Source organism: Nuphar pumila, chromosome 12 (assembly GCF_984573655.1).
Source record: "Nuphar pumila chromosome 12, dmNupPumi1.hap1.1, whole genome shotgun sequence".
In the NCBI taxonomy this organism is placed as follows: Eukaryota; Viridiplantae; Streptophyta; class Magnoliopsida; order Nymphaeales; family Nymphaeaceae; genus Nuphar; species Nuphar pumila.
Window position 1 is genome coordinate 57,485,497 of NC_143260.1, and position 10,870 is coordinate 57,496,366.

Here is a 10,870-nt window from a genome sequence, read left to right on the forward strand (position 1 = left end):
TTACAAAGTGTTACCTTTCTTGAAAACGAAAATGGTTTTAGCAAAGAAAAAATCCAAGAAAGTTGTGATTATTTATTTCTTTTTTACCTTGTCAATGAACATGAAAGGTGTGAAAATATTCATGATGTGCATGAGAGTGAAAATGAAGACAATCATGATGCAAATGAGAATGTAAATGAGGGTCTTAATAATATAGACCTATTTCATAGTAACATACAAACCTATACTCGACACATCGAAGACCATCCACCATGTGCTTTAGAAAGATATTCTCAAAATCAAGATGTAGATTCTTCTACTATTAGAAAATCCGTAAGAATTTCAAAATCTCCTAGTAGATTTGTATCCTACGATTCTTTTGAACCAAGTTATAGATCATGTCTAATGACCATACACTCATGTATAGAACCAACATCTTACCATGAGACTAAAAATTATCAAGAATGGATTAAGACGATTAATAATGAATTAAAAGGCTTAGAAAAGGTAAAAACTTGGGAAATCTAAACATTACCTAAAGGAAGGAAAACTATAGGATGTAGATGGTTTACAAGATAAAAACTAAATGGGATTGGACATTAGAAAAATATAAAGGTAGGCTAGTAGCTAAGGGATACAGTCAAGAATGTGGGATGGATTTTTAGTCTCAAGATAAAAACTAAACATTACCTAAAGGAAGGAAAACTATAGGATGTAGATGGGTCTACAAGATAAAAACTAAATGGGATTGGATATTAGAAAGATATAAAGGTAGGCTAGTAGCTAAGGGATACAATCAAGAATCTGGGATAGACTATGACGAGACATTTTCTTTATTCGCTCAAATGACTACTGTTAGAACTCTTATTTCTATAACATCAATTAAAAAATGGCCAATCTTTCAAATGGATGTAAAAAATACCTTTTTGAATTGTAATCTGGATAAAGAGGTTTACACAGATCCTCCACCAGATTTAAGTTTAGCATATGAGAAAATCCTTCGGTTACGAAAAGCCTTGTATGGTTTAAAATAAGCTCCTAAAACTTGGTATGATAGGTTCAATAGTGTGATGACAACTTCATTTTAAATCTTGTTATACTGACACAATGCTATTTGTTAAGTCTTCTAATGCAGGAATGATAATATTACTGTTTTACGTAGATGATATGATAATTACAGGAGGTGACAAGCAGAGAGTTAATCATATCAAAGATGTGCTTAAAGACAACTTTGACATGACCGATCTTGGTTTTTTATGATACTTTCTTGGAATATAATTGACTTACTCACCCTGTGGTTATTTTTTGTCGCAGACTAAGTATGCAATAGAGATCATAGAACGATCAAGACTATCATATGAAAAACGAGTTGATACTCCTGAAATCATAAATACGAAAGTAAAGAAATATGATAGAGAACCTTTAAAGGATCCAACTCCATACAGAAAAATGATTGAAGTTTTGTCTTATCCCTCTATTATTCGTCCTGATATTTCTCATGCTATTCACTCTGTTAGTCAATTTCAGCATGCTCCCACTACAGTAATGAGAATTATTAGATATATTAAGAATTCTATCAATTATGGATTATTTCTATCATCCTCTTCCTCGTTAGAAGTCATTGCATATTCTGATTTTGACTGGGAAGGGGATGTGAATGATAGACGCTCAACCACTGGTTCCTGTATTTTTGTAGGTGATTCTCTAATTTTATGGCGATGCAAGAAGCAAAAGAAGGTGTCCCTCTCTTTCACTGAAGCTAAGTATCGTGCCATGGCAACAACTATGTCTGAGTTAATATGGTTGAGACAACTACTAGAGGATTTGAGAGTTCACATTGCAGAACCATCAAGATTATGTTGTGACAACAAGAACGCTGTATACATTGCAAGCAATCATATATTCCATGAGAGGACAAAATATATTGAAATGGATTGCCACTACGTTCGTGAAGAATTCCTGAGGAAGACCATCACATTGCCTTACGTTCCATCTGAGTATCAACTAGCAGACTTCTTCACTAAAGCGTTCCCGTTACCTATTTCACTTCCTACTTGGCAAACTCTCAGTTGTTCCACTATGAGTTTGAGGGGGGGTGTTAAGATATATATATATATATATATATATATATATATATATATATATATATATATATATATATATATATATATATATACTCATGTAAACCGAAATATTCATCAAGGATATTTCGGTCTTTTCACTGTAATAAGCGTCAACCCATTAGGGGCTGACCACCTTTTTTTATTCCATCTTTTTTATTCTTTTTTATTTTTGTACTTTTTTCTTTTTTGAATTGATGGGGCAGCTCCAACTAGCTGTTGCAGCCGCTCTCAACGGTCACAAGGAGCAGCCCAAGAGCTACTTTGAGCTGCTCCCTTGTGACCCTTTTTATTATACATAGGTCTTCAAGGCCTTTGTATTCTTAACACTCTTGAGAGCTTTTTCCTATGCAATAACAAGAATATTTTGACCCTTGTGAAGGTGGTGTGGCTTATTCAATCAAGTATTATGTTTGATTGAAGTGTGTTCTTGCGAGTCCATAAGTGATGTCTTTTGGATTTAATTCATTTCATTACATTCGTAAACTTAATTTAAACATTTTTTCTGTTTTTCAAATATCTGATTATAGATGTGAAATCTCTTTCTCATCAAAAAGTTGCACCGTGCAGGATCTTCGTTTCGGGAAACAAATTGAGCAAGAAACTAGGAGAGGAGATCTTTATTACATGAATTTTTTATCTATTCCCTCTAAGTTATTTTGTAATTATGTTCAAGAAAAAGATATTGAAATATGACATAAAAGACTTGGACTTCCTAGCTTTTCCAAGATTTATCTATTCTCATTTGTGGAGACTTGTTGGAATGAAAAAGATATTACTTGTAAAGATTGTATCGTTGAAAAATGAAATCTATCTCCTTTCCTTAAAGAACTTTTATTTCAAAAAGACCTTTTGAGTTGATGCATTTGGATGTATGGGAACCCTCTTCGGTCATATCAAAGGGTGGTTACTTTTACTATGTTGTTTTCATTGATGACTTTACGAGATATGGGTGGGTCTACTTTCTTAACTTAAAATCAAATGTTTTTTCATTATTTGAAGAATTTCATATGATGGTAAAAAATCAATTTCAAAGTAACATTTCTATCCTTAGATTCGCTCTTGTGGAGAATACATGTCAAATGAGTTTCAAAATTATTTAAAGAAAAATGGTATTTTTCATCAAAGATTGTGCCATAGAATTCAACAAAATGGGTTGGCTGAAAGAAAACATAGGCATATTATGGAAAACTATAGAACCTTACTTGTTTGTAAAAATGTTTCTAAAAGGTTTTGTGCCGAAACCGTCTTAACTTCAATATATTTAATAAATAGAATGCCTTCGGTTTTGCAAAATATTTCTCCACTTAAAAAATGATTCAAAATAGCACCCGATTTCAAACGGTTATGTATTTTTGGTTGTAAATGTTTTGTACTTTCCCACAAGAATGATAAATTGTCTCCAAAGGCAATTAAATGTCTTTATGAGATACGGAGAAACACAAAAATGATATAGATGTTTTGATTCTAAGAATAACCTTTATTTGTCCAAGGATGTGACTTAGAAAAAGAAAATGGTTTTGATAAAAATAACAACATAGAAGTAGACTATGCTTTCTTGCCATGGTATAAAATTGATTCTCATGAATCAAATGAGTGAATTGAGTCATGATATCTCTTTGAATGATACTTCCTTATATGATCAATATCCCGATAATGGTAATTTGGAGTTATTCTATAATAATAATAATGATAATTTAGTTGAGAACCCCTCTCAAAATATTCAAGTTTATACCCAGCGTAGTCAAGAAAACCAAACAAATGCTTATGAGAGATGCTCTAAAGACCTTTCATTAGATGAAAATCCTAGTTATTATTTGTCAAATAGAGACATCACACTTAAGAAATTCGATAGAACTTCCATTCCACCTAATAGGTTTGTATCCTATAAATCCTTCTCATCAAACTACAAAACATGTTTTCTAACTATTCATTCCTATCATGAACCCTCTCATTATAGTGAAGCCAAAGATTGCCTTCATTAGATTGAGGCCATGAATTTAGAAGTTGAAGCACTTCGTAGCCAGGATGACTACTGTTAAAACTCTTATAGCTGTTGCATCCACCTAAAATTGGCCTATTTACCAACTAGATATGAAAAATGCATTTCTAAATGGAGATTAGTGAGCAAGTCTACATAGATCCTCCGTCGGGTTTTAAGATTGAACAAGAAAAATTTTTAAAATAAAAAAGGCTTTATATGGTCTTAAACAAGTTCCTAAGGCTTGGTATGACCGTTTAGTACTGTATTGATAAATTTGGGTTTTCGGAAGAGTTACCAGTCGAGGAAGCGGGAGCAGGAAGCAATATGGGAAGTGGGAACGGGAAGCGAGGCACTTTCAAAATTTTAGGAAGCAGGAAGCGTGGGATGACTTAGAAGAAAATTACGAACCGGAAGCGACCTAGGAAGCGAACCAGAAGCGAGGGGGAAGCGAAAAAAATAAAATTACAAAAAATAAAAAATTTAAAAATGGAGGAAGCAATGGGGAAGTGTGGGGGAAGCGTGGGGGGAAGCGCGTTTCCCATAAAAGGGAAATACGCTTCCCAAAAAAAGCGCGCTTCCCTGCATGTTTCAGAAGCACGATGTTTCATGCTTCCGAAACGCGCTTCGGGGAAGCACACTTCCCCATGCGCCTAGGCTCTTCGAGTAACTGATTTTCGGTCATGTTATACTGACACTGCTCTCTTTATTAAGAATATATGTACAAATATTGTGATAATGTTATTATATGTTGACGACATGATAATTACAAAAAGTGATAAAAAGGGAGTTTGTAAAATGAAATATGTTTTAAAAGAAAATTTTGATATGTTTGATATGGGTTTCTTGAGATATTTCTTAGGTATTGAGGTTGCCTATTCTTCGAGAGGATATTTCTTATCGCAGATGAAGCTAGTAGCTAACATTTGTGCTAAGTCAGGTATTTCTGACGACAAGAAGGTGGCGACTCCTAGGGTTGTCAATGCAAAATTAAGACTTTAAGATGGGACTCTTCTTGAAGATCCTACACCGTATAGACAGCTGATTGGATCCCTCACCTACCTGTCTATTACTAGACCCAACATAGCCCATGCGGTTCATGCAGTCAGTCAATTCCAGCATGCCCCAATGACCGTGCACATGAGTGCAGTGTTGAAGCTAAGGACTCTTCTCATCCTCATCATCCTCTTTAAATTTGCTTGCCTATACTGATGCTGATCGGGGAGGAAACTATAATGCTCAACTACTGGTTTTTGTGTTTTCGTAGAGGTGCAAGAAGTATCAAAAGGATTGTTATGAGCTCTTCCCTCTTCCTCTATTGTAATGTATATATATAGGGACACTTGTCTCCTTTTGTTTATGCTTTTCTAAGCATGTTATGTGCAATACAATATATATATTTTATATTGTTGTGTTGATCTTTTTGACTCTTTAAAGTCTTGTGTATGCCTTAGTGCTTTGTGTATTATCTCATATTGGGTTTGTAATAGTGCATGTGCACTTTGTTTTGTATTTCTGCATACTTGATTACGTAAGCTTCATGGGGCCGATAAAACATTGAGAATCTATCATATTCTGGTACCAGCATATCCTGCTATGCCATCATCATCAGCTGCACCAACATCATTATGATCATGCCTTGTGCTTTTACACTTTGTAATATTCCATTATACTTTGTCTAGCACCTGATCTTAGTCATGTATCTGACAGGTACTTCACTTTTGATTACAGTATTTTGTATTATACAAAACATGGATGTGTCCACCTCTCTGTTAACGTCATATTTATCAAGTTAACTTTTCTGATGTAGCTTTTAGTTGTTGCTTGATGGGCTATCTTCTATTCTTATTAACTAACTCTGCTTGCAGATTTAGAAAGAATTCCTTCAGTCATGTCTAATTGTTTTATTTTTTGTTGATGTTTACTCTGCAGGTGGACCTTTACGCTAGTCATTGTCTACTTTGTGGTACAGTCTCCAAAGTACTGTCTAGTGAGATATTTGTAGGATGTAAAATTGGTAGACTTAATACTTCCATCAAATCATTGAGTTTAAGATTTGGAGAATTTTCTGAATGAACAGTAGGGCTGCCTGGACTTTTCACATATAGTATTACAAATAATGCCTTGATACCTGTCACATGGACTCGGCTAGGAGGTCGATGCATCTGCGTCGACACGCCCCGACACGGGTGCGGACACAGACACGGTCAACCAAGTGTCAGACTTGGTCAACGCACCGGGACCGAGTCCATCCACATTTTGGACTCGGTCAACTTTGACCAAGTCTATTTTTATCCATTTTTAGGGCAAAAGACGTATAAAAACTAAAAAAAATTGATAGTTTTATATATTTTTAAATATATATATATAGCCGAGTCTTATATATATATATATATATATATATATATAGCCGTGTCCAACTTTGACTGAGTCTTATTATTTATATATATATATTTTTAAAAATATATATACATATATATAGCCGTATCCCCGTGTCCAAAATTTTTGAAATTGCTCCGCACCCGTGTCGCACCCGTACCCGCACCTGCACCCGCACCCATGTGACATAGCTTGATACTCTTATGACTGCAAATAATTTACTATTTTTGAGAAGCATAGACCTTCTGATAGGTATGGTTTTCAAATGTAGATTGGAACCATCAATTCAGCTCAAGGGTGTTGGTCATATTTGAAAAGGCAGAGCATAAAAAATGAGGAACATGATGAATTCTTGAAAATAGATGCAGAGGATATTCAAGAGAGCAAATCTACGGTTTTATCCTCTATAGAAAATCATCGGGAGGGTAATGTCAAACTGCAAAATCATCCTGAATGGGAGGATGTTGAACAGAGAGTTGGCTTTTGGGGCCACTCCATGCAAATTGTCTATCAGGTTTGCTTCTCCAAAATTCAGTGCTATTATCAATGCATAAGCACTTCAGCGAGCTGCATGTTACACATAACTTCCAGAAAGAAACTTGTCACTTGGTATTCCTTGTCATTAATTTATTAACTATGTCATGTTGCTATGTCATTCTCTTCACAGTATGTTTTTGCTAAACCGTTTTCTTAGACCTTTGAGTCAGGATCATCACCAATTGGAGTTGTTCTGTGGGTACTGATTCATTTATTGATTTGAGCAGATGTGTGCAGGTGCGGTCATGCTAACAGACATAGTTTTTTGGTGCCTTCTTGTTCCAACATTGAAATTCAAAATGACCATGGTGAGATTGCGCACATATGCAAATATATTATAAATTCCATACCTATACTTTGGCACATGAAGCACCCCCTTGATTCTTTTATTATGGTTGCATAAATCTCAATTTGTTGTTCATTTGGATTTCACATTGTTTGACCTTACATTTTTCAGTGATACTCTTGGTCTTTGTAGGTGCCATTGAAAATGTCAATTGCCAAATGTTGTTTATTTTGTTGTGTGTCAAGTACTTTTGCACATAAATCAATATTAGTCTGGAAAACTGATTCATCTCTCATTTTCTGTGTCTACATCTACAAACAGACACACACATACATACACATGGATTTTGTTTGGTAAAACTTACAGCTATTAAATATTTTTTTATTATGATGCTCCAGTTAGAAGGATGGAGAAATGGGAAAATATATTAGTTAAAAGAGGTCGGGGTAGGCCTAGGAAGACATGGATGGAGGTGATAGGAAAGGATATGAATGCTTTGAACCTCACCGAAGACATGGCATTGGATAGAAATGATTGGAGGAGAAGGATTCATGTGGAAGACCCAAAATGATTTTTCTTTTTTGGTTCATATCGCCGACCCCAATTGTTTTGGGATGAAGGCGTAGTTGTAGTTGTTGTTGTTGTTGTTGTATGACTAGCTATTTATATAATTTATCCATCAAGGTTGAATATCCCCTTGTTCATTAGCATGCTTATGGTTGCTTGAAAATGGAAATGTACAAAGCATATGACCATTTTGTTTCATTTCTTGCTTGATGGCTTTACAAGATTTTTTGGGTTTTTCTTTATATTAAGCATGATTGCTAAATTTTTTTCACATCATTATTGACTTATTTCTCTGATATTCTCTATTGACAGTTAATTGCATTCATGCATACACTCAATGCTGCATTTCTCCTTATAGATACTGCTGTCAACAGATTGGTGAGTAATTCGCAATCATGATATAATTCACATAACGAAAGTATCCCAGAACTAATACAAACCAAATGATTCTAGCCATTCTCTTGGATCCACTTTTCATATTTCGTGCTTTGGAGCTGCCTCTATATCATTTTCCAATGGGTTCTTCATGCATGTGGTTTCTCATGGTAAGCACTGATATCTTGATCATAATCTTTTTGTGAATCTATTATTACTGTGTAGTTAACCTCTCTTGGGTTTCTTTGGTTTACAATTGGGACGTCTTCTCCATCTTCAGGTGGCCTTATCCTTTTCTTGACCTGTCAACTCCATGGGCGCCTCTATGGTGAAACTTGAGTTTTCAATTCTTCTATATGTTTGTTTAGCATTTTGATGCGCCTTGTTCCATGAATGGAATTTTGATGAATTTGCCTTCTGCAGGTACTTTGGTGTTGCGCTGGTACACATTCCATGTTATGGCGTGTACGCTTTTATTGTAAAGTTAAAAAACGTGCTTTTCTCAGTACTCTTCCCTCATGCATTTGTCATGTCATAATGAGATTCTGGTTTCGCTTCCCCTTGTAATTTCTTTCAACTATTATAATTAGAAGGTAGGTTGGTTATCACGTTCTTGTGCAGGTTAACCATTCTTGTTCCAATATATAACAGAATAAGTGTATTATTAAAAAAAAGAAAGAATAAATGTGTTATCTTCGAGCTACCTTTTTTTTTTTCTTTCAAACAACTCCAATTCAGGGAAATCTGTCTGGATTTTGCGAGTGAGCAATCCCTATTTTTGTTGCATATAGGGCTTGCTCACAGAAAGAAGTTCAAGTGTGTTTTGTTGCCAAAGTGATGGCTGTTAAATACTAATTAGGGCTGCACATGTGCCAAGCTGGGGCCGAGCTTGGTCTGTTTGTGCTTTGCTTGGTGGCTCACATGCTAGACATGAGTTTGAGCTTAGCTTAAATCAATGTGATTTTATCACTTTTCACTAGAGATGAAATTACAGTAACAATTAAACTATGAACATTTCATGTGACAAAGGACACACATTTTGTACAACATTTTATATATTTAACCAAAAACTTAAACGAACAAATTGAGCTTTTAATGAGAATAAATCTTTCTTTTTTTTTTGACGAAGAAAGCTGGGGCTAGGAAGACCCCATCAGTTATACAACTCATACCATTGGGTTTTGAACTTGCAAAGTCCCAACACAATTTGACGTGCACTAACTGCTCCTACCAAACAAGTTGAGCCCCCTGTTGGTTTATGAGCATAAAATCTTAACAAGGTTCACTTCATTCAACTAAATGAGCTCTAAATCGAGCTCCAGCTTGGCTCATGCATTGAATAAATGATCTTGAGAGCTTTTAGCAATCTAAGTGTAAAACCCGTACCTAGCCAAGCTAGGTGGGCTCGAGCCACCTAGCTTGATTAGGCCATGGCGGGAGGAGTCCCTTCCTATTCCCACTTTTCCCCATTTATGTGGGAAGTGGGAGAGAAGAAGAGACTCCATCAAAAGAGCTCTTCCTCTTCCCACGTACTGAGTAGTGGGGAAGAGGGAGAGCTCCCTCGTTAATGAGGGGTGAGTAGGGGATTGTAACCCCACTCAGTCATGGGTTATATAAACCCCTCATCTATTCGTAAGAGAGAGAGAGAGAGAGAGAGAGAGAGAGAGAGAGAGAGAGAGAGAGAGAGAGAGAGAGAGAGAGAGAGAGGCGGTTCGTGTCGTGGGAGGTGACTTCTGATTCCATTTAGTTGCATTGGGTAAGCCAAAACCATATTTGATTATATTCAATTGCGGAGGTGGTTGTGATTTTTTGCTACCGAATTTGACAAATACCCAACTTTGATGGATATCCAAATTTGTTTACATGTAAAATAAGTATGAGCTTTTCACGATCTGAATTCATTTAGCCAAATTCCGATTAGTTGAATATGGTACTGGCCACATCCAACCGGAATCTGAACCATTTACATCCCTATAGCCGTCATTACAAGTTATTTGAAAATGATAGCTAAACAAATGGACAGAATAACATTAATTGAAAAGGTGGTTTTGCAAGTGTTTAAATATTATCTTGTCGTGAAAACATTTCACACGTCGGTTCCTTTTTGTACTTCGTGTTATCCGAAATTTGACCCCAGGCAATGGGTCTTTGTTAATTGTATGGTCATTTGATCAATTGAACAACTTCTCACTGTTATTCTTTTGTAATTCTTGGTTTGATTACAAGGGGCTGTTTGGCTGATACTCAAAATCCCAAAATGGTTTTGAAAAATAGAAAAATGCTATTTTTTTTAAAACTCATATTTGATAAAGTTGCAACAACCTTACCGAGTCACCTTGTGTTGGGACGTTGCAAATTCGAATCCCAATGGTATCATTGTATAACTGGTAGGGGATAGCCTAACCCCGACTTGCCTTTCAAAAAAAAGTTGCAACAACCTCGCCGGTAGAGCAGAAATCAGGTACAATGTAATTGCACAAAAAATGTTGCCCCATCTCCTTGCGTGACACTTGTCCAATTTTTAGGCCCCACAAAATTTGACAGTTCTTGGCAAGTTTGGCTGACACGTGTAGTGCAAGGAGATGCCTTTTTTGTGCAATTGCATGAACCTGATTCCTGCTGGTCCTGAAACTCCATAGTCACCTA

General features: G+C 35.7%; 1 protein-coding gene across 1 annotated transcript in view; it reads left to right on the forward strand.

Annotated features, from left to right (window-relative positions):
- The window catches only part of LOC149820928 (uncharacterized), a 28,194-nt gene extending 19,285 nt beyond the window's left edge, over positions 1-8,909 (forward strand). Inside the window, exons 3-9 of the mRNA XM_089983039.1 lie at positions 6,013-6,046; positions 6,731-6,973; positions 7,224-7,304; positions 8,162-8,227; positions 8,303-8,394; positions 8,505-8,552; positions 8,648-8,909. Coding sequence (XP_089839165.1) covers positions 6,013-6,046; positions 6,731-6,973; positions 7,224-7,304; positions 8,162-8,227; positions 8,303-8,394; positions 8,505-8,552; positions 8,648-8,762 — 679 coding nt within the window. The 3' untranslated portion in view covers positions 8,763-8,909. The remainder of the gene's footprint in view (positions 1-6,012; positions 6,047-6,730; positions 6,974-7,223; positions 7,305-8,161; positions 8,228-8,302; positions 8,395-8,504; positions 8,553-8,647) is intronic.
- Positions 8,910-10,870: the final 1,961 nt, after the last annotated feature.